General features: G+C 42.7%; 1 protein-coding gene across 4 annotated transcripts in view; it reads right to left on the bottom strand.

Annotated features, from left to right (window-relative positions):
* The window catches only part of slc10a7 (solute carrier family 10 member 7), a 153,251-nt gene that overhangs the window by 72,362 nt on the left and 56,270 nt on the right, over positions 1-24,619 (bottom strand). Inside the window, exons 6-8 of one of the 4 annotated variants that reach the window (XM_033017904.1) lie at positions 20,150-20,157; positions 19,660-19,666; positions 13,366-13,503 (exon numbers count right to left, since the gene is read on the bottom strand). The exons of the other annotated variants lie outside the window; for them this stretch is intronic. Coding sequence (XP_032873795.1) covers positions 13,384-13,503; positions 19,660-19,666; positions 20,150-20,157 — 135 coding nt within the window. The 3' untranslated portion in view covers positions 13,366-13,383. Of the gene's footprint in view, positions 1-13,365; positions 13,504-19,659; positions 19,667-20,149; positions 20,158-24,619 lie in introns of those variants that run through there. 4 annotated transcript variants of the gene reach the window in all.

Below are 24,619 nucleotides of genomic sequence, written 5' to 3'. Positions count from 1 at the left end.
GTGGGATGAAGAATTATAGTGGCCGGCAATTCATAGTTCAAGGCCACTCCCGAGGACTGAACAGACTCAATCTGAGTTTGGTTTCTCTGATGTAGAGGAGACAATATTGTGAACACCAAATACATATTGGAGAATGTGCAATTGAATTGTTGCTTCATCTAGAAAGACCATTTATGTCTCTCGATTGTGGGGATGAGTCAAAAGGATAATCATTGCATTTCTTTGCATGGGAAAGTGCCATAGAAAAGAGCACCAGTTTTGGGGAAGAAGGGAATTACTTCTTTGACATGCTGAAAGGGGATGGGAGAAGAATATGCGACTGGCAGTGAAATTTTGTTGGAGCTGCCAGAAATTGAGAAGGATGGTCCATTGAATATGAAGGTGAGGACCAGTGGAACTTTGTTCTTGTTCTGTCTAGGAGACAGCTGTCAAAAACAGAAAAATTGTGGTTAATGATTTTGTCCACTTTGGTGGAAAGGGAAGCCATGCTTCAGGAAGAAGGAAGGCATTTCAGAAGCATCTATGCAGAAAGTCTCATCCCTGGAACAAATGCAAAGGATATAGAGGAATTGGGAGAATGGAATGGAGCTCTTACAGGAGGCAGCGTGGGAGAAACTAAGATAGCTATGGAAGTGTGTGAGTTTGCTTATCTATAGAGATAGAGCCAAAGAGATTCACAAAATTGCGAAAATAATTAGAAATGGACTTTGTGAGTGTTATGACTGGATGGAAAATGGCAGAAAAGGTAATGACATTTTCAAATTCTATATCAGTGCAGGGAGCAGCACCAATGCAGTCATTGACATAAAGTACACAAGTGCATACTAATTTTAATATTAAGATTTAGTGATTGAATTTTCAATGCCTTATAATGCTGACGTACATGATTTGCACAATACTATTGCTCCATTTCATGTCAAATGCTAAAAATTTGGTTTTATAATTGGCTAAGATGAAATGTGTTTAATCTTGCCCATATCAGCATACAGTTGTGGAAACAAACTTGCTATGGAATCTGTAAATCAATGAAACTTGGCTTCAGGTGCTTATAAAATGATGCATGATTTATGTGCTACGTTGCAGGATCTTTAATTATTTAACCTAAATATAACTTCAGGTTATTTACATTAAGATACCACTATGAAGTTAAAATTACTTCATATTCAAACCCTATAACGCACCGGAATGCAGATTAAAATTCTGCCTATCATATCAGCCAGAGACAACAGAGGTATTATAATAAGAATATTAACATGTGCTGTAATTACTTATTTTTGTGAATTTCATGGAATTATCAATCTGGAGTTCAAGCCCAGTGAGATGGGAACATGTTTCATTTCTCAGTTTGACTGATCACTTATGAATGCACAGATGGAGCAAGGTGAGAGACCAGGTATTTGATTAGTTGTTTATTAGTTAATTATTAGTTACAAAATGAGTGGTAAACAAGTAGTTTCATGGGTAAGTTACAGATGCCCGAATAGGGAGCTGAATTAAACAGCTTATCAAATACAAGCAGGTGTGAGACCCATTTCATTTTGACATTCATACCTCATAGGCTTTCCATAAACAAACCATTGGTACCAAATCATCTTGATGGAAGTACATACAATTATGAGAGGCATAACTAGACAGTCAGAACCTACTCCCCATGGAGGAAATGTTCAACGCTAGAGGGCATAGCTATGAGGTGAGAGGGGGAAGTTTAATGGAGATGTGTGGGGCAAGTAATTAACACAGAGGATGGTGGGGGCCTGAAACGCATTGCTAGAGGTAGTGGTGGAGGTAAAATTTAAAGGAGATATGCGGTGTCTGCCCGCCCGGTCCAGCGTCTCCATCCGCGGCGTCCGAGCCTCACCAACGGCTTGCCTGGCGACCATGAGACCGTCCTCCCGTCACCGGGCGGGAGTGGCTGAATCTGAACCCAGCGTCTGTAACCCCAACACCAGACGCCTCTGCGGTGGGGCCCGCTCCCCTCGCTTCCCCCCGCCGCTGGGGCCCAAGCCATCTTCCCCCCACGCCACCCCCGCTGGGCCCACGCCACCCCAGCTGACCCCCGCTGGGCCCACGCCACCCCCGCTGACCCCCGCTGGGCTCACGCCACCCCCGCTGGGCCCACGCCACCCCCGCTGGGCCCAAGCCACCCCCGCTGGGCCCATGCCACCATCATCTTTGTCCCCCCCTGCCAGAAAGAGGGGGGGGGGATGTGGGAAGGGGAGAGAGAGAGGGGGAGGGGAGAGAGAGATGGGGGAAGAGGGAAAGGGGTTTTAGAGCTATTATATTTTCACCTCCATATGAATAAGTTTAAACAATATCATATAATATCAATCAATTGGAACTGCTTTCTTTTCCTTGATAATAATACTGAAAAATATGAATTCCATAGTTTGTGACAGAAATAAACATTTTAATGGCATCATTATATACAGATGTAACATTTCCATTTCGAGATGGGGGGGGGGGGGGGGGGAATATGCGTCAAGCGGATAGCCTAATCGTTAAAGAGTTAAAAGATAGCCTAATTGATAAAGAGCTGAGAAGAGAAATCGGAGCTGCCAAGGAAAGGTACTCTGAGAAGTTGAGGAGCAAGTTCTCAGCTAGTGACTCTTCTTCAGTTTGGAAGGGCATGCAAGAAATCACCAGCTATAAGAGGAAAGCCCCCCACTCTTTGGACAATCGTCTGCTGACGAACTACCTGAATGAGTTTTACTGCAGGTTTGAAAATCAGAAACGTAACCCTGGTACCCCCTCCCCAACAAACACAGCCAGACCTTAGTCTGCAAAGAATGGACCCTGCACCCTCTCCTTCCCATTCACCACCTCACACCTACTGAAGGCAAGACTCCAGTAATGAAAAGAGTGGACCCTTTCCCACCCCCACCAACACTTCACACCAAATTACTCTTTTTTAACCAGTACCTGCAAAGATGCACTGTCCCTGCCAGCATATCTCGGACCCGCAAACGCTCAGCATAGGAGTACAGCAAGATGCGTACTCTCCCCTCTCCTCTAGCCATACCAATGACTGCACATCAACAGACACCTCTGTCAAGCTTCTCAAGTTTGCGGACGACACAACCCTGATTGGGCTGATCCAGGATGGGGATCTCTGTACTCTTTTCAATTTGACATCTTTCCTATAACATGGTGCCCAGAACTGAACACAATATTCTAAATGCGGTCTCACCAATGTCTTATACAACTGCAACATGACCTCACAACGTCTATACTCAATACTCTGACTGATGAGGCCAAAGTGCCAAAATACGTTTTGACCACCTGATATACCTGCGACACGACCTTCAAGGAACCATGCAACCATCAACCATTCCTCTGCCCACCTGGCTAATTGATCCAGATCCTGCTGCAATCTTTTACAACCATCTTCACTATATGCAAAACCACTCACATCTGTATCATCAGCAAACTTGCAAATCTTGTCCTGTTCTGTGACATTTCACAGAGTGCTGGAGTAACTCAGCAGGTCAGGCTGAGTATTGAGGTTGGGAGTTCATGTTGCAGTTGCATAAGAAGGTGGTGAGGCCACATTCAGAATATTGTATTCAGTTCTGGGCACCATGTTGTAGGAAAGATGTCATCAAACTGGAAAGGGTACAGTGAAGATTTACGAGGATGTTGCCAGCACTAGAGGGCCAGAGCTATAGGGAGAGGTTGAGTAGGCTGGGACTCTATTTCATGGAGCACAGGAGGATGAAGGATGATCTAATAGAGGTGTATAAAATCATGATTTGAATAGATATGGTTGAGTCTTTTGCCCAGAGTAGGTGAATCGAGGAGCAGAGGACATAAGTTTAAGGTAAACGACAAAAGATTTAATAGGAATCTGAGGGGTATGTTTTTCACACAAAGGGTGGTAGGTGTATGGAACAAGCTGCCAGAGGAGGTAGTTGAGGCGGGGACTATCGCAACATTTAAGAAACAGTTAGACAGGTACATGGATAGGACAGGTTCGGAAGGATATGGATCAAATGTGGGCAGGTGGGACTAGTGCAGATGGGACATGCAGGGTCGAAGGGCCTGTTTCCACACTGTATCACTATGGCTCTATCTATCTTTCCCTCTCAAACACATTCTCCTGCCTTCTCCCCGTTACCTCTGACACCCGTATCAATCAAGAATCTATCAATCTCCTCCTGAAAAATGTCCATTGACTTGACCTCCACAGCTGTCTGTGGCAATGAATTCCACAGTTCACCACACTCTGACAAGAAATTCCTGCTCATCTCCTTCCTAAAGGAATGTCTTTTAATTCCGAGGCTGTGGCCACTGGTCCTAGACTCTCCCACTAATGGAAACATCCTCTCCACATCCACTCCATCCAGGTTTTTACCAGGCTGGGACAGACTGCAACAGCTTCACACCGTGTCCCAAAGTTTGTGTCCTGTCCTGCATCACCCAAGGCAGCAGAGACATTATAGGAGAGAGCAAGCACCGTAACAAAGTAGCTCACGATGGTTTGGGTAACATTCAGGAATGTCTATGCATGCCACATCATGAATATTACTGAAGAACGGTCTTGACCCGAAATATAATCTCCAGAGATGCTGCCTGACTCACTAAGTTATTCCAGCACTCTGTGACATGTCACCTATCCATGTTCTCCAGAGATGCTGCCTGACCCGCTGAGTTACTCCAGCACTCTGTGAAACGTTGCCTATTCATATTCTCCGCAGATGCTGCCTGACCCACTGAGTTACTCCAGCACTTTGTGTCTATTTTCCCTTCACCCATCTGCCCAAGCCCACTCTCCCCCCTCCTTTCCTATGTTCCTTTCCACCCATAAACCTCTCTCTGCCTTTACATTTCACTCCTCTTTCAAATCTGCTCTACTTATCTACATTCATTTTTCTTCTTAACTTTTTAGTCATAGAATGATGCAGTGTGGAAACAGGCCCTTCAGCCCAACTTGCCCACACCGACCAACATGTCCCATCTAAACTAGTCCCACTCACACGCGTTTGGCCCATATATCCATCTAAATCTGTCCTATCCATGTACGTGTCCAAATGTCTCTTAAACATGAGAATAGTCCCAGCCTTAACTACCTCCTCTGGCAGCTCGTTCCATACACCCAGCACCCTTTGTGTGAAAAAGCTACCTCTCAGATTCCTGTTAATTTCTGAAATATTGGTCATAAATTTGGAGCAAAAATGCTCCAAAATAAGGCTCAGAATGCATCAAAGAGCATCTAAAACCCATGAGCTTCCAGGGCCCGCTTAAGGGCCTGGCATCAAGAGACTTTGCACTCATGATGTGCGCAGCGCGCACACTATTTCACATTAAAAAATTTGTAATCCTGTCATGCCACCCCCCTTTGTGGAAAGCTTCGTACGGGCCTGTAGAATAGTGGCATTTGAGACATTTGGATAGGCACATGGAAATGCAGGGAATGGAGGAATATGGATCATGTGCAGGCACATGAGATCAGTTCAGCTAGGCATCATGTTTGGCATAAACATTGTGGGCCGAAGGGACTTTTCCTGTGCTGTATTGTTCTATCTTCTATGTTCACAGCTTCTAGACTCTGTCTGAGAGAAATGGGCTAAATTATTTTTAATGGATTGGAGAATTGGCATGATAGGAATTAAAGATAATCCTTGGTAATATTACAGTCTGGTGGGAATTATTCTATTCACAGAACATGGAGTGTCACACAGGGCTCGAAATTAACGGTTGCCCAGGTGCCAATGACCACTCAAAGTGCCGCCGGGCAATCTAAACGACGAGTCATTTTGCCCGCTTGGCAACTTGGTTTATACCGAAGATAGACACAAAAAACTGGAGTAACTCCGCGGGTCTGGCAGCATCTCTGGAGAAAAGGAACGTGACGTTTTGTGTCGGCGACGGTTGTGGGAAAGATGCTAAGTGTGGCGTGACGGACGGTCGGAGCAAATGCCGGGCCCTGCACAGCAGCTGCGGCGGCTCCATTTCCTCCCGCACCCCTCCCCGCCCGGCCTGTTAGCGGCAGCTGCTGCCACTCCGCTTCCAAAACAGACCCTTGGAGGAGGGAGGTGTCGGTCAGAGGCGGAAGATGAGTAGGGGGGGGGGGGGGGGGTGATTGGAGGAGGGACACTCTCGGCAGCCATGCACCGCAGCCAGGACCGATCCCGGTCTCCAGTGCTGCAATCGCTGCCGAACCGCCACTGGACCATCCCCGTCCCCGCCCGAGAGCCTCCACACACCCGGGGATGGCCAGAGGCATCGGGAGTCAGACGGGCGCGGTGCCGCCAGCCAGCGCAGAGAAGCAGCGTTAAACCCAGCTCACTCTGCCTGTCCCACCAGGTTAACCAACAGCCATGTCTGGATTGAGACAGGGCTGTAGGCGAGACAGGCAGTTCAGCTGCATTTAGCGCTGGATTGAGCTGAAATTACCGTTCACAGAAGCCTCCGAAGCCTCTGCCCCTTCCTCTCTCTCTCTCTCTCTCTCTCTCTCTCTCATACGCCCCCCTCCACTCCCCTTATCCTGAGACCCCTCCTCTCCATCCCGCACTGATCCCCATTACTGTCTCTATTCAGTCCTCACTGACATCCCCTGTGCTCCCCACTCCCCCCCCCCCCCCCCCCCCCCCCCATCTATTCATCCTGTACTGATCTCCCTAGCCACCTCGCATTGATTCTCCTGCCACTCCCCATCAATCCTACACTGGTTCCCCAATTCATCCTGTACTGACCCCCCTTCCCTTCCATCTTGCACTGCTCACCCCTTCATCCTACACTGCTCCCCCCATCCATCCTGCACAGATCCCCCCCCATTCAACCCCACTGACATCCCCCGCGCTCTCCCCTCATAATTTTACCTACTCCAACCAGCACTCACTAATTCCCCTGCCTCAATCCATCCAATCCACACCGATTGACTTCTCAATGGTGCTTACAAACTGGGTATCTTCATTGCCACATACATCTAATCTGAATGTCTGGTAATGTGGCATCTTGACACCTTTAAATATATTACCAAACATTTGCTGCATTTATGTCCTTTGGCCATCTCTTGTTAGTTAGTGTAATGTTTAACCTGTCAGATGGGTATGGTCAGTTTTGTCAGCTATTATCATAAAATGCCTTTAGAAAATTCCTTGCAACCTGTATATTTTGTTGTGGATAAATTATGTGGGAAGCGAGTGTTTCTGTACCAATAGCAATAACGACCCAAGCTATGGCCATGTCATGATAATTTTCGGTCCTTCACAGAAAACTTGCTTGCATCAACCTGTAGTGTGCATGGTTAAGCATATATGTTATCAAGGTCCAGGATTTATTGACACAGGTTGATCATACGCTGAATAATCCAACCACATTTTTGTTTGGCAGTGGAAAGAAATAATAAAAATTGCATTCATTGCAATGTGTAAAAAGAGCTGAGATACCGTATTATAATTTTGCTGCATGTCATTGTGGTATATATCATGTCTTGATTGGTGAATATGTTAGTTTGTGACTTTCTTTGAAGCAGAAATAATATGTGAATGCTTCATTGAGCATAATTCCGACTGGTAACTGCGCACTTCGTCCGAGCACGCGTCATGCAAGCCATCTTAAATGACCACCTAAAATGTAATTTGGCAACCTAAAAGCTGCCAAGGTTGCCCGGCTGTTAAGCGAGAGCCCTGTCATAGCTTTCAGACATGAGGCATACAATCGGCCTTCGAAACAAGCTCCTACACTGTGAACACAAAAAAAATGTCCCTACTTGCTAAGAGAATGAATGAAAACGCCTGCTTCTAGCACAGTAAAATTATATGATCCTGATGGAATCCAAATCATTTCTCATGAGTGCATAATTTCCACATGCTCGAAGCTTGTTCAACAATCGAATAAAATGCCAGTTTAAACTATGCGTCTTTCCCCACCCATAGTCTTTGGTATTTTTTGCCATAATTAAAAGGTTTTTATTTTAGTTTTCCAATCCACATTTTAAATGTCTTAATGACATTTTCTCCAAACTACAAAAAGGTTTGGACTAGCTTTTTCTCAAAAGAAGAATTACTTTAATATAACCACAATTCATTAATGCTACCCTGCACTTTTTAATAATGTTTCAGCAATCATGACAGAAAGTAGCAACTTAGCCCAAATTATTCAAAGTTGATGCCTGAACAACAGTTTGCACTTACCATGTTATACCTTTAAATTATATTGCTAAAACATTCACTTGCTTGAAGATAAAAAGAATAAAGCAGTCAAAAATAAAGGAAACACAACCATATATCAGCATATCACAATTATTTTTATAATCCAATTTATCAAATACTACATTGAAGCCTCATTGTTCAAGAAAAGTTTATTCAAAGAATTGTGCTTGTATCCCCAAAATTAATCTAGCCCACCATTTCCTCTACCATGGCAGGAACCAATTGGACTGTCCACCATGTAATGTTGTTTATATCCATAGACTTGGTTCCAAAACATGTGTCAATAGGTGCACTGCCACAAGATTCACGCTGGAAAAATATCAGATATGGCCATGTGAATGGTGCACAGGAACGAAACAGTGTCTGTTTCAGTTTTGAAGTTGGTGAAATTGAGTCTGATTTAGCACAAGCTGAAGTAAAAATGGAGCCAGACAGCTCAATTTACATGTTAAGATATCCACTATCAAGAAAGACAAAGACAGTAAATACAAGGAAGCACTATCAGCTCCAAGTTCACACACCAGTTTGATATTTATAAATATTGGATCACTTGAGCATCTTCACTGGCATGATTACAGTACATCCAAATGTATTCACTTTTGGCATGTAGTCAGTAACAGCAAAGTCAGCACTTCATTGCAAACCTTTATTTGTTTATAAGAAGTTGATAGAATGCTGTGTACTCTGTTTCACAAAAGCATGGCTCTCCAGATTCACCCCTCTTACCTTGGAAGTTTTCCCGATCCATCGCGTGGGCGATGAATCAAAGCCTTCATGTAGGAAGGCTGATTATTTGTCCATCATTACCTTTGTTAGTCCAATAACAGATAATGAAGTATCAGAGTACAGGAGGGAGGCTGAAAATCTAATTGAATGGTGCCAGAACAATAATCTTGCTCTCAACATTAGCAGGACCTAGGAGCTAATTGTTGACTTCAGAAAAGAAAAGCCAGGGATCCACGAACCTATCTTCATCGTCAGGAAGGTGTGGAGAGTGTGAACAACTTCAAGATCCCAGGCATGCATTTTTCTGAAGAACTGGCCTGAGTGCAGGTCACAAAGAAAGCTAATCAAGCCTCTATTTCCTTAGAAGATTGAGGATTTTTGATTTGTCAACAAGTACTCTTTTGAATTTCTATAGCTGTATGGTAGAGAGCATACTGATTGGTTGTGTCACGGCCAAGTATGACAATTAGGCAACTCAAACTTTTGGCAACTCAAATGTCCAGGAACGAAAGAGAGTACTGGTCCATCATGGATACTGATCTCCCCATCAATTCATGGGCGGATATCGCTTTTAAAACATGGGGGGGGGGGGTGATACTTTCCTGGTGACCCAATGACAAGTGTTGATGACAACTAACAATTTTATCTCCTTCCACTCTCCTCTCCCCCCCCCCCCCCCCCCCCCCCTACACACACATCTTACATGCATCTTACTATAACGATCCTGGGGAAGACTTCAAAGACAGTGAAGGAAGGCCAAATGTGGTGTAAATTAAAATGGATATATATTTGTGCTGAGGCCAAACATCTAGGAGCTAGCGGCCTCCAACTGCAATCGACCTTGAGAGCTCCAGTCGCAGAGCCTGTGGACATACCACCATGGAGCTGGCTGACTTCGGAGGCTGTGGTGGCATTGCGGCTGCAACTCGACTTTGGAGGCTACGGCCTGCGGAAGGTAAAATCGGGAGCTCGCAGGTCCCAGGTCGGTGACCGACTTTCGGGAGCTCCAGCAACAACAGCAGTCTTGAATCGTGGGGCGTGAATCGGCCCGTTCACGGAGCCTTTCATCGCCCGGCTTAAAATCGGCCGTGGGATCTACCATCGCCCGGCGGGGGCTTCAACATCGATAGCCTCGACGCAGCAGTTTGACTGCCTGACCGCGGGAGAAGAAGCAGAGAAGAGAAAACATGGGGGGGATTGTCCGCACCTCTCACAGCATGGGGGGGAGGGGGGGGGGGGGGGGACGTCCACCGAGATTTCCACCCATTAAGGAATCTATAGGAAGTGCTGCCTCAAAAAGACAGCCAATATCATCGACGACGCATGCTACCCAGGCCACACTCCTATTTTGCTACTATCTTCGAGAAGAAACTACAAAGGATTGAAAATCAGGTCCATCAGGTTGAAGAACAGCTTCTTCCCTGCAACCACTACACAGCACTTACTTCAAAAACAATGATATTCTATGGACTGTGTCTTTGCTTGCACTATGGACTTTGGTCATTCCACTATTATGTTTACCTGGTTTAGTTTAGTTTAGTTTAGAGATATAGCGTGGAAACAAGCCCTTCGGCCCACCGGGTCCTCGCTGACCAGCAATCCCCGCACATTAACACTATCCTACACCCACTAGGGACAATTTTTATATTTACCAAGCCAATTAACCTACAAACCTGGACGTCTGGTATGTGGGAGGAAACCGAGGATCTCAGAGAAAACTCATGGGGAGAATGTACAAATTCCATACAGACAGCACCAGTAGTTAGGATCGAACCCGGGTCTCTGGCGCTGCATCCACTGTAAGGCAGTAACTCTACCGCTGCGCCACTGTGCCGCCTGTTCAGATTATTAATTTATTGTATTTTTCACCATTATATTTGTGTGTTATTACAATATTGGGTCTGTTAAACTACAGCAGGTAAGAATTTATTTGTCCCAATATCAGTACATATTAAAATGAAATATTCTTGACATTCTTGAGGTAGGCTGCGCCATTATAAGAATTGGGACATCATGTTATATCTGCACAAAACATTGGTTAGAGTATTGTGTACAGGTCTGGTTGCCTCCCTACAACAAGGGTGTGGTATCAAAAGATAGTGTGCAGAAGAGATTCACCAAGAACTTGTATGGCATGGAGGACTGTAGATATAAGGAAATATCGGGTAGGTTTGGTGTATTTTCATTGGAACTGTAGAAGGCTAAAGCATGATGTTTTAAAAAGGTTTAGAAAATCATAGATAGGATAGTCAGAATCTTTTTCCCAGGGCAGGGAAGTCTGGAACTAGAAGGTACTGGCTTAATGTTTTCAAGAAGGAACTGCAGATGCGGGAAGATCGAAGGTACACAAAAATGCTGGAGAAACTCAGCGGGTGCAGCAGCATCTATGGAGCGAAGGAAATAGGCGACGTTTCGGGCTGAAACCCTTCTTCAGACTGATGGGGGGTGGGGGTGAGAAGGAAGGAAAAAGGGAGGAGGAGGAGCCCGAGGGCGGGGGGATGGGAGGAGACAGCTCGAGGGTTAAGGAAAGGGAGGAGACAGCAAGGGCTAGCAAAACTGGGAGAATTCAACGTTCATGCCATCCGGTCGCAAGCAACCCAGGCGGAATATGAGGTGCTGTTCCTCCAATTTCCGGTGTTGTTCACTCTGGCAATGGAGGAGACCCAGGACAGAGAGGTCGGATTGGGAATGGGAGGGGGAGTTGAAGTGCTGAGCCACCGGGAGTTCTGGTAGGTTATTGCGGACTGAGCGGAGGTGTTCGGCGAAACGATCGCCCAACCTCCGCTTAGTCTCCCCGATGTAAATCAGCTGACATCTAGAGCAGCGGATGCAGTAGATGAGGTTGGAGGAGATACAGGTGAACCTTTGTCGCACCTGGAACGACTGCTTGGGTCTTTGAATGGAGTCGAGGGGGGAGGTGAAGGGACAGGTGTTGCATTTCTTGCGGTTGCAATAGAAAGTGCCCGGGGAGGGGGTGGTACGGGAGGGAAGGGAAGAATTGACAAGGGAGTTGCAGAGGGAGCGGTCTTTGCGGAAGGCAGACATAGGGGGAGATGGGAAGATGTGGCGAGTGGTGGGGTCACGTTGGAGGTGGCGGAAATGGTGGAGGGTTATTTGTTGTATTTGCCGGCTGGTGGGGTGAAAGGTGAGGACTAGGGGGACTCTGCCCTTGTTGCGAGTGCGGGGATGGGGAGAGAGAGCAGTGTTGCGGGGTATGGATGAGACCCTGGTGCGAGCCTCATCTATGGTGGCGGAGGGGAATCCCCGTTCCCTGAAGAATGAGGACATTTCCGATGCCCTGGTGTGGAACGTCTCATCCTGGGAGCAGATGCGGCGTAGGCAGAGGAATTGGGAGTAGGGGATGGAGTCTTTACAGGGGGCAGGGTGAGAAGACGTGTAGTCCAGATAGCCATGTGAGTCAGTTGGTTGGTAGTGTATGTCGGTCAGAAGTCTGTCCCCTGCGATGGAGATGGTGAGGTCAAGGAATGGTAGGGAAGTGTCGGAAATGGTCCAGGTGTGTTGGAGTGTCGGATGGAAGTTTGTGGTGAAGTGGATGAAGTCAGTCAGTTGTGTGTGGGTGCAGGAGGTGGCCCCAAAGCAGTCGTCAATGTAACGGAGGTAGAGGTCGGGGATGGGGCTCAAAGGTACTGGCTTAAGGTGGGAAGGGAGAATTTTAAAGGAGAACCGAGGGGTAAGGTTTTCACAGAGAGGGTGAATATTTGGAACGAGCTGCCACATGAAGTTGATAGCGAGAGGGACAATCGATAAGGTGTTTGGACATATAATTAGATAAGAAAGGCATAGAGGGATATGGCACTAATGCAGGCTAATAGGATTTGTGTAAATAGGCATTGTGGTTGGAACGTTTGAGGCTAGGCCAAAAGAGCCTGTTTCTGTGCTATACTGTGCTATTCCATAACAATCTTTGTGACCATGTCAAGATTTATTTGTGCATTGCTCCACTGTGGGGATTCTCATCTGGAGGAGATAAGCTCCTTTATGAGGGGTTTCCTTTTAATTATTGCTGTAAAATAGATGATCCCAGGACTGAAAATCAAAAAAAATCAACTTGAGGCTCTTTATAGGTGACTACAGAGGGCAATGCTTATTAAAGTCAGAATCATGGTCATCAATTCGTACAATACTAAAACAGGCCCTTGGGCCCGCCTTTCACTCGTGACCATCAATTATCTACCCACACCAATTCCATTTTCCAGCACTCGCTATTACTTTCATGCCATGGCTTTTAAAGTGCTCCCCAAAATACTTCTTAAATGTTGTTAGAGTACCAACCTCATCTACCAAGGAAGTGCATTCCAGATTTTGATCCCTCTCTGGGTGGAAAAAAATCAAATACCCTCTATGATAGTTACATTTACACTACTTGAATGTGAATCGAACTGAAAAGCGTTTAATGTAAAAAGGAAAGTGCTCGAGGAACTCAGCGGGTCAGATAACGTCTGTGGAGGGTGATGTTTTTGGTCAAGACCCTTCTTCAGACGGCTTATAGTAGTGGGGTGAAAGCTGTAAAAGAGAGACGGGGGCAAGACAAAGCCTGGCAAGTGATAGGTGGATCCAGGTAAGAGGGGTTTGATTGCCAGATAGGTGGAGTAAGTAACAAAGGCTGGAGATGAAAAGGAGGCAAAGGATGTCAGATGAGGAGAGGAATGAAATGTAAAACCAGAGGATGGGATATAGTTGGAATGAGACAGGGTGGGGGAAAAAGGGGGATGAAGGGGAAATGAGGGACTTGGAGTTGGGAAATGAATGTACAAAGGAAGGGAAAGGACCAGGATGAGAGGAGATAGTAGGAGAAATAGGTGCATGCTGATGTGAGGGGTGGGGGGGAGTTGGGCGAGATGTGGCGGCACCGTGGTAATGGGAAAGGCCAAGAACAAAAAGGTCAGTGTGTTAAGAAGAAGGGGAGTTAAAATGGTTAGCAATCAGGAGATGCAGCATGCCTTAGATGCACAGTGCAAGTGTTTGGCGAAATGGTCACCAGGTGAATGTTAGATCTCGCCAAAGTAAAAAAGGCTACATCGGGAAAACCAAATAGATGATATTTAAAGAGGTGCATGTGCAGGTTAACCACTTTATTAAGTATTTCCAGGCATGGAACAATTTCAAATTCATTACTTTACACATAACTGAGGGAAAGCTATTGGTTTTAAAGTTGTCTGTGACCAATTTGATCCTCTTTTTGACTATGGCATTATGTTGTCCTGTTCACCATGCCTATATTATGTTCAAGGTAATTAATACAGTTTATAATGTATAACATCAGTTATATAATATACCCTTATATTATAAATAAATATATCATCTGATACAAGATTTTGAGTATTATGTCTTTCCTAAAATTATGATTTATTTACAGTATTTTCTCTACAGCATTAAAGCCGGAATTTGCAAACAAATAACAGTATCCGCATTTTGTATTTTTGATGCCATTATTTGTTTGCAAATCTCTGCTTTAATGCTGTCGAGAAAATAGTGTAAATAAATTACTAGCCATACTTAATTTTAATAAAAATTATACTTCACATAATTAAGCCACAACAAAAAATGAAGTACAAGCACTTTTCAACACATGATCTGAGCATGTTTTATGCCGACACATGTCTAAAGCATAATATTTCCATTCTTCACCTTAAGCGCAAATAGAAGAAAAACATTTTAAAGGATTTTTTTTTAAGTTGAAAAAGCGTATCATTCAGAACTTCTTTTATTCATACACGTATTAAAACATACAAAAATATTCCAAGCCTTTCTAAGAAATTCTCACAAAATTGATGAAAATGATAAATATATCAATTTTGTGCTATAGAAGCCTATTTTTGTAATCAACCTAATTTGTACATGTAAATTAAATCCAATTAACATAATTGTTCCTAACTAAATGATACCTTGAAATTTTGATAATGAAAGGCTTTTCTAATTAAATGTACACTCTTAAATTAGATGCGATTTGCATAATTAGTATTAGTATGACTAATATCCTACAAGTTTTATGAAAGGATTTACTCTTTTAAGATTCTAATTAAAGCATTTAAATGTCCACACCAATGCCACTTTTTTTAAGCTATTGCATCAATATACTAAATGAATACTTGAAAGTAACAGAACAGAGACAAACCATTTGGCGCAAAATATCCATGCTGACCATCAAGTATCCTTTCTGCTAATCCCATTTAACAGCATCTGTAGCCCTCATTCCTTGGCAATTCAAGTGGGTGTCTAGAAACTTTTGTGAAAGTACCTGGCTTCACTAATTCCTGTTCTTCCTCTCCAGTTCAATATTTGTGTTTGACAGCATTAATACTTGCATCTTCTGCAGTTGTGTTTGAAAATACCTGGATGATTTCCACGTGGAGAGAGAGAGAGAGAGAGAGAGAGAGAGAGAGACACACACACACCCACCCACCCACCCACACGCACGCGCGCGCGCGCACACACACACACACACACGCGCGCGCGCACACACGCACGCGCGCACACACGCACAAACTGCCTTAATATTTGGTTTTTAGTGAAGTAATTTTGTAAAAAACAAAATAGAATGACTACATTATTGCTGTAAATTATTTAATCGCCAATTTGGGGTATAAAAGAGAGAATTGCTAATTAATTTGTTCAAACAGTTATCTGGATAAATAAGAAATACTATTGTTATTACAATATTCACTGAACTGTGTTGCATCTTCTTGTTATCAGCAGCAAGACACTCAATCTGCCTGGGTCTATTATCTCTATTCAAGCAACCTACTCAATTGATTAACATGCTTCTAATGAGTTTATTGATAATATGACTGATTTCACACAGGAGTACAAATAACACACCTTATCACAAGGTAGACCCAAAATGCTGGAGTTACAGGCAGCATCTTTGGAGAGATGGAATGGGTGATTTTTCGGGTTGAGACCCTTCTTCAGACCGACTTCAGTCTCGACCCGAAACATCACCCATTCCTTCTCTCGAGAGATGCTGCCTGTCCCACTACGTGACTCCAGCATTTTGTGTCTACCTTCGATGTAAACCAGCATCTGCAGTTCTTTCCTACACCTTATCACAAGATGCTTCAGATGTACCATGGGCTATCTATCTATCTATCTATCTATCTATCTATCTATCTATCTATCTATCTATCTATCTATCTATCTATCTATCTATCTATCTATCTATCTATCTATCTATCTATCTATCTATCTATCTATCTATCTATCTATCTATCTATCTATCTATCTATCTATCTATCTATCTATCTATCTATCTATCTATCTATCTATCTATCTATCTATCTATCTATCTATCTATCTATCTATCTATCTATCTATCTATCTATCTATCTATCTATCTATCTATCTATCTATCTATCTATCTATCTATCTATCTATCTATCTATCTATCTATCTATCTATCTATCTATCTATCTATCTATCTATCTATCTATCTATCTATCTATCTATCTATCTATCTATCTATCTATCTATCTATCTATCTATCTATCTATCTATCTATCTATCTATCTATCTATCTATCTATCTATCTATCTATCTATCTATCTATCTATCTATCTATCTATCTATCTATCTATCTATCTATCTATCTATCTATCTATCTATCTATCTATCTATCTATCTATCTATCTATCTATCTATCTATCTATCTATCTATCTATCTATCTATCTATCTATCTATCTATCTATCTATCTATCTATCTATCTATCTATCTATCTATCTATCTATCTATCTATCTATCTATCTATCTATCTATCTATCTATCTATCTATCTATCTATCTATCTATCTATCTATCTATCTATCTATCTATCTATCTATCTATCTATCTATCTATCTATCTATCTATCTATCTATCTATCTATCTATCTATCTATCTATCTATCTATCTATCTATCTATCTATCTATCTATCTATCTATCTATCTATCTATCTATCTATCTATCTATCTATCTATCTATCTATCTATCTATCTATCTATCTATCTATCTATCTATCTATCTATCTATCTATCTATCTATCTATCTATCTATCTATCTATCTATCTATCTATCTATCTATTCCTCTGCTGCAAGTCAAATACGTTTTGTTCCGATCAGTGAAAAAGTACAAAAGTTATGAAGGTTTTGAAGGTTCCCCCTCCCCCACCCCGCAGAAAGCTGTCTGCAGAAATTTAAAGATTTGTCTACAGTCATCAAATTATTCCAGATCGTGATGATTTGGAGTTTAAACTGTGACAAATACAGGCTTAAACCTATTCAGTTATTTGTTATTTTCAAGACAAATTATATCAAGAAGGAATATAACTGAAGTCGTAGGGAATGACCAAGTTTTGATTAAAAGTTAACTTAAAAAATACTGACAGGTGAGCAGTCTGGGTGTTTTCAGCATATCAATCAATACAATGGGGGCAACATTGAATTTTGATTTAAAAAAAACTGTCAATGCAATATGTAATAAATTGGACAATTCTAAAATTAGAGAATAGACAGAAACTTAACAGGGCATTACAGGGATATAACACAAGGCTTAAAATAATCGAAAATCGTGACCAAATGGACCAAGTCTGATTTAAAGCTGTTATAAAATAGCAAATTGCATAATGACACTTCTCCAAGCCCATGAACAAGAGAAAAAGATAATTCCTATCATATGCCATTAATGACAAACAGAAACTTTACCAACAAATATGAATCCATCAATAATCGTCTCTTTGCGGTGCCAGTGGGTACGAAAATGGTAAAAAAGTGTGTCAACATTAATCTGCTGGCAGCTTCTATCTGCTGATATAAAATTAAGCGAGGCATAGACAGTCAGAACCTTTAATGAAAAAAAAAGACCAGAGGATATGGCTTTAAGATAAGAGGAGGAAAATTTAAAGGAGAAGTGCAAGGCAAGATTTTTTACACAGTGAGTGCCTGGAACGTGCTGCAGAGGGTGGTGGTTGAGACTAATATGATAGTGGCATTTAAGAGACTTTTGGATAGGGTCTTGGATATGGATTATGTGCAGGCAGTTGGTTTTCGCATCATCTTCGGCAGAGACTGTGCTTGTGCTGTACTGTTTGTTCTATGTTCATATTCTAACCATTTTAGTGTCAGGTTAAATCATTGACCCCAAAGTAGATTTTAACTAACAAAAGATCAAATCTTACATCTAAATGCATTCATTTTTTACTATGTTGCCAAGATTGATACCAATTTATCATATATTCTAACTGAGGACATTTACAGATAGGAGCATAACGTTGATACACTTGAGTTCTCTATTTCAGTATCATTTCCAATCACTTCTTTTCACTATCACTGTCGACCCATCACATATTTAAGTTAATTTTGTTCCTTTAATATTATGCTCTGTAATGTGGCATTTTATCTTTTTTTTTAAGTGTGCATAGAATATCTACTTCCTACTCTTATCAACCCTCTCTGTTACTCAATCTTAGTGTCAGGTTAGTTCAGACGCTATTTTCTTATAATTAGTTTATTATAGTCATCCTTTATGTATCCATGTTTCCAAGGATACAAGGGATACGGGAAACAAGAGATATAGACGATGATGAAGAGAGATGAAGAACAATGAATGAAAAATATGCAAAAAAGTAACGTTGATAAAGGAAATAGGCCATTGTTAGCTGTTTGTTGGGTAAAAACAAGAGGCTAGTGTGCCTTGGATGGGGGGGGGGGAGGGATAGAGAGAGAGGGAATGCTGGGGTTACTTGAAGTTAGAGAAATCAATATTCATACCACTGGGATCTTGAACATAATGGAGTCAGGGGATATGAGGAGAAGGGATATTGATTGTAGATGATCAGCCATGATCACATTAAATGGTGGCGCTGGCTTGAAGGGCCGAATGGCCTACTCCTGCACCTATTGCCTATTGTCAGCTGCCCAAGTGAAATATGATATACTGTTCCTCCAATTTGCGTTTAGCCTCACTCTGACAATGGAGGAGAACCAGGACAGAAAGGTCTGTGTGGGATTGGGAAGGAGAATTAAAGTGTTCAGCAACCGGGAGATCAGGTAGGTTCAGACGGACTGAGCATAAGTGTTCAGCGAAACGATCACATCTTGAACAACGGATACAGTAGATGAAGTTGGAGGAGGTAAACCTCTACCTAACCTGAAAGGACTGTCGGGGTCCCTGGACAAAGTCGAGGGAGGAGGTATAGAGACAGGTGTTGCATCTTCTGTAGTTGCATGGGAAGGTACCTGGAGGGGTGGTGGTTTGGGTGGGAAGGGATGATTTAACTAGGGAGTTGTGGAGAGAAAGGTCTGTGGAAGGCGGAAAGTGGTGGAGATGGGAAGATGTGACCAGTGCTGGGATCCTGTTGGAGATGGTGAAAATTTCGTTAAATTATGTGTTGTATGTAATGGCTGATGGGGTAGACCTGAAGGTAAGGACTATGAGGACTCTGTTGCGACTAGGGGGAGGGGGGGACAAGGGCAGAGCTGCGGGGTACTGAGGAGACATGAGTGAGGGCCTCATCTATTCATAGGTAAGACCCTTGCAAATCATGGCGGAAGGGAGGGGCGGGGGGAGTACACATCCCAATCTGCATTGTCGAGATCATCAAGTTCTTAGGTATAAATATCACCAATAATTTGGCCTGCTACAACCAAATCGAAAAAACAGCCAAGAAAGTGCACCCCTGCCACTACTTCCTCATAAGTAACGCAGCATGTCCCCAGTGACTCTTATCAATTCCTAGAGATACACCATGGAAAGCATCCTATATGGATACATCACAGCTTGGTACGGTGATGCTCTATCCAAGACCACAAGGAACTGAAGAGAGTCGTGGATGCAGCCTTGGGCATCACGTAAACTAGCCTCCCTCAATCAATTTCATCCACACTTCATACTACCTCGATGTTGAAAGCAATCAACATAATCAAGGACCACTCACACCGCGGTCATTCCTTCTTCTACCCCCTCCCGTAAGGCAGAATATACAAATGTTAGAATGAATGTACCATGAGGTTCAAGAACAGCTTCTTCCTCACTGTCCTCAGACTCTTGCACAGAACTCTCATACGCTATGTATCCTAATTCTTATACTCCACCTCACTATTTGAACTTTCTTTTACCTATAGATGTAACACTGAATTCTGCTGAATAAACATTTTCTATAAATAGACAATAAGCCATGTTCTCATAGAATTATGTCAGTCAAGAATATATTTATTTATTGATTTAACTTATTAATGCAGAATTCCGTCTCCGCATGGAATTCAAAGTACATGAACATAATCCTCTTTGAACATAGAACTCAATGAGATCTGTAATTTGGCAGTGGGCAGCAATCTGTTATGCTTGGCAGGGATCAGTGGCCACTACTGGTATGATTCTGAGGCTGCCAGATTTAGTGAACTTTCTGAGCAGTCTAGGCCCATATGCATGGATGGAAGTCATCCTGTCAAATATCACATCAAACGGATTGTCTTTGAAAGTACTCTGTTGTCTAGAGACTGCAAGTTAGGATCTTATGTTTCTGACAAAACTCTGGGGATGTCCTTCATGTGTGATTTCTGTGCCTCCTGTTCTAAGGCTGCACATGGATTATTTTGTTCATTTTGATCACCCTGCTAAAAGAAGGAGGTCATTAAGCTGAAAAGGGTGCAGAGATATTGCCAGGACATGTGGGCATGAGCTATAGGGAGCGATTGGGCAGGCTAGGATGTAATTCCTTGTAGCGCAGGAAGCTGAGGGGTGAGCTTATAAAGATGCATAAAATCACAAGGGGAATAAATGTAGCCGCTTCTTGACTTACGTCAGGGTTATGGCCCGCGGACCCTTGCCCAAGTTAGATGCGGCAGTCCTTGCGTAAGTCAGAAGCACTATGCAAATTTACGATTTGACGTCGAGACCATGTGGGAGCTCTGATGCAGAGACCACATGGGAGCGTCCATGAGAGCAGTTGTCTGGCTTACGGAAACGGCTGCATCCGACGGCAGTGCCTACCAAAACTACCGAAACGTGCAACTAGGAAATAAAGCTGTGTGCTTAAAGAATTGTTTACTTAAATGCAAGTTTACATAAGTTACCTATTATGTAAATCGGGGAATGCCTGTAGTGTGAATGCTATAAGGTAGGAGAATCAAGAAATAGAAGGGATCGGTTTAAGAGAGGGGAAAGAATTAAAAGGAACCCAAGGAGCAACCTTTTCACACTGAGGGTGGTGGGTATATGGATCGAGCTGCTGAGGGAAGTAGTTGAGGCAGGTACAATAACAACATTTAAAATACATTTCGATAGGTACATGGATAGGAAAGGTGTAGAGGGGTATGTGCCAAATGTACAAGATTAAGCTACAAGCTCAGTTCCCTGGTGTGACAGGAGATTTTACAGGAAAGAGAAGGTAGAGCAATGAATGAAGAGAGGTTTTGTTCAGTTGCATGTGGAAATTTGAAATGTTTCTACTGTAGGGGAAGATTAAAATCAGGAACCTTGAACATTAAAAAATGACAAATAAAAAAATAATTCAGAAAAAAGTATCATTTATCCAGAGTGATGTCAAAATATGAAACTCACAATCAGAAATAGATATTGAAAACTGCATAAATGTATTTAGGAAGAAATTAGATGAAAATAGGAGACGACAAAAGTGGGTTAATGTTGAAAAGAGATGCAAACACAAATTTGATAAGGTCTAAATAGGCCAAATAACCAATTTATATGCAATGCTCTCTGTTCGACAGCTCTGTTTCCATCCCATTTGGTTCAGATGTTAACTCACTGATATTCCTTGCTTGAACATAGTTGAATCCTTGGTTCAGGTGTTAAATGGGGAAAATAAATTATTCCATGTGGTATTCTATAAAGTTGTTTCCACGTCCTTTAGTTCAATAAGCAACAAAAAAAAACCTGATACCACCAGATGGAAATCACTTCAACTGAGCCTGAATGTATAGGTGTTAACTGGTAATATCAGCTCCAATGCTCAATGTTTCACTATGAAGAAAATGTATTGCTTGTAGTTTCCTTTAACTGCAGTAGTTGAATATTGGAAATAGAGAACAAAAATTACTGTAAAAGGTAGGTCTATCACTTTCCAAGCTTAGCCCAGGGCAATTGAAAAGTTTTACTGTGTGCATATTGTGCAGTGGCATGATTTGCTGATTGTTTCAAGTGAAATGCTGATTAAAAAATTATTTTGCAGAATAATAAAATGTGAGTTAGTCATTTTAGTATTCCTCTCTGGATTTAAAATATTGGTAGGGTTCATTTTACAATTTAAAACATCATAAGAAAAATTTACACCTATTTATCTTTTCACAGATTTTTAGTGTTTTTCCCTTGAATACCATGATATTTTTTTGATGTCATTATTTTTGTAATCCATGAACTGAAATGATTTTAGTGAGTAAAAACTTAAGAGTTACAGAGCATCTATCTCTGAAACACATTTCAAAATGCAGCAAATTACTTTGTAATGTAATAAATAATTTGTCATTTCATTGCCACAAATGGGGACTTCATTGCTCTTTTGCTGGGCCTTCGCCATGATAGGGAGTTAAAGTATTCAAAGAGATGTCCAAGTTGCTGGAAGGAGTGGGATGGATAGAGACAAGATCTCTGACCTGATTGGCCTTGCTGCTGGAGTGTCGAGAGAACATATCAGGTATAGCTCAAAGCAGCAGGGTGTTCAGAGATTTAAGGTAGCCAAAAGTGCTGGAGAAACTCAGCGGGTGCAGCAGCATCTAAGGAGCGAAGGAAATAGGCAACGTTTCGGGACGAAACCCTTCTTCAGACTGTTCAGAGATTTAGTTCCTTCAAATCATCGATTACAGGAATTTTCCATATGCTGCAATACGAGCTGCAGGCCCACATGATGCTACACGTGGCTCTGAAAATCAGTGCCCTACAATTTTCATTTCTGGTTCATTTGAGACTGCAGCTGGAAACATTATTACTGTCTCCTGGTGGTTGGTTATCCCTTACCCATTTACCACCATGGAGCTGGCTGACTTTGGAGGCTGTGGTGGCATTGCGGCTGCAACTCGACTTCGGAGGCTTCTGCCGCTGGACCTGTGGACTGTAAAATCGGGAGCTCGCAGGTCCCTGGTTGGTGACCGACTTTCGGGAGCTCCAGCAACAACAGCAGCTTCTTCCGCCCCGAATCGTGGGGCTTGAATCGGCCCGTTCACGGGACCTTTCGTCGCCCGGCGCGGCTTAAAATCGGCCGCGGGATCTACTATCGCCCAGCGGGGGCTTCAACATCGAGAGCCTTGACGCAGCAGTTTGACTGCCTGACCGCGGGAGAAGAAGCTGGGAAAAGATAACATGGGGGGATTTGTCCCCCACCTCTCAAAACACCCCCCCCACCTCCACCGGGGATTTCCGCCTATGCCACCCAGCATTCACTGAGGGGTAAATATATCTCTCCCTCTTGGAAAGAGAGCAGCAAAGAGATGATACTGGGGATTTGGGTGTCCCAAAATCGAGGCTTCCCCATGATATGCGAGTTACAGATTCCAACATCCAAAGTAGAACACTAACAGAACTGAAGAGTTTTATAGCCTCCAAGACCAGATGCATATGACCACCAACATAAGATACTTACATTGAACACAAGACATTAGGCAGCTTGCTAGAGCCATTCAACTTACAGTAGCCTTCTGCGTTCACTATGTTCAATCTTTTATGCTTTGTTAAAAAAAAAAAATCACCAGTTGATCTGACAAGGACATCTGCTTCACGTACAGCTCCTCCCTCCAGTTGGTGTTCCAAAAACAGCAAGAGACTGTTCAACAAATGTCATAAAGTCATCCATCCAGAATATGACAAAGAGCACCATTAAGTTAATAACACAGAATATGACACATCAGGGCAGATGATGATAAGGAAATGTAGAATGGTTCATTGTTAGTTAACTAGGATCCTAGTTCTCCGACTAATTCTACTATCCTCCTGTTTAAATATTACTGATCGTATGCCGTCTTGTCACCTTCCCCTCAGCGCACAACGAACCATTCTACATTTCCTTATCATCATGTGCTCTGATCTATCGTTTTCACATCTTACCCTTGCATATCTTTAGACTCCCTCTCCCCTGACCCTCGGTCTGAAGAAGGGTCTCGACCTGAAACGTTACCAGAGATGCTGCCTGTCCCGCTGAAATACTTCAGCATTTTGTGTCTATCTTTGGTGTAAACTAGCATCTGCAGTTCCTTCCTACACAAAGCTACATCAGATGATGGCAAAAATGTGGAACTTCCTAGGCGGCTTGCTATTTGCTGTTGTTAAAGACATTAATACCCACAATATTGTGAGATCTTATAATGGTTTTGGCAGACTCCTATCAGATTTCTCACACAACCATGTCACCCTTGATGCCAGTCCAAATGATAGATGTTATCTTTGCTACTATAGTTGGATTCCGTTAGGTATAGGTCATCATTGATTGCACACATGGTGAACTGATAAATCACAGAATAAATGAAAGCACTAAACAACTGGAAGGTCTTCCATTCCAACAAGGTGCCGTAGCTGGTGAGTAATTGCAATAGAATTTTTCTACTGTTGCACACAAAGTCTTGGGCAGCTGCTGTCATGCTTTGGTTCTGCTGCACATTTCTTCTGTCCTGAAAATAGAATAATGGGATAGTTGCCAAGCAACAAAGAACACCCATTGCAAACTCAGTAGATGGTGGATGTTAGATATATTAACAGTGAAGTTCAATTTGGTTACAAGAAGTGCCATATTACCACCAGAT

This window comes from Amblyraja radiata, chromosome 1 (genome assembly GCF_010909765.2).
Source record: "Amblyraja radiata isolate CabotCenter1 chromosome 1, sAmbRad1.1.pri, whole genome shotgun sequence".
Classification (NCBI taxonomy): Eukaryota; Metazoa; Chordata; class Chondrichthyes; order Rajiformes; family Rajidae; genus Amblyraja; species Amblyraja radiata.
Note: the sequence above shows the minus strand (reverse complement) of the source record. Positions and strands in the feature narration are given on the sequence as shown.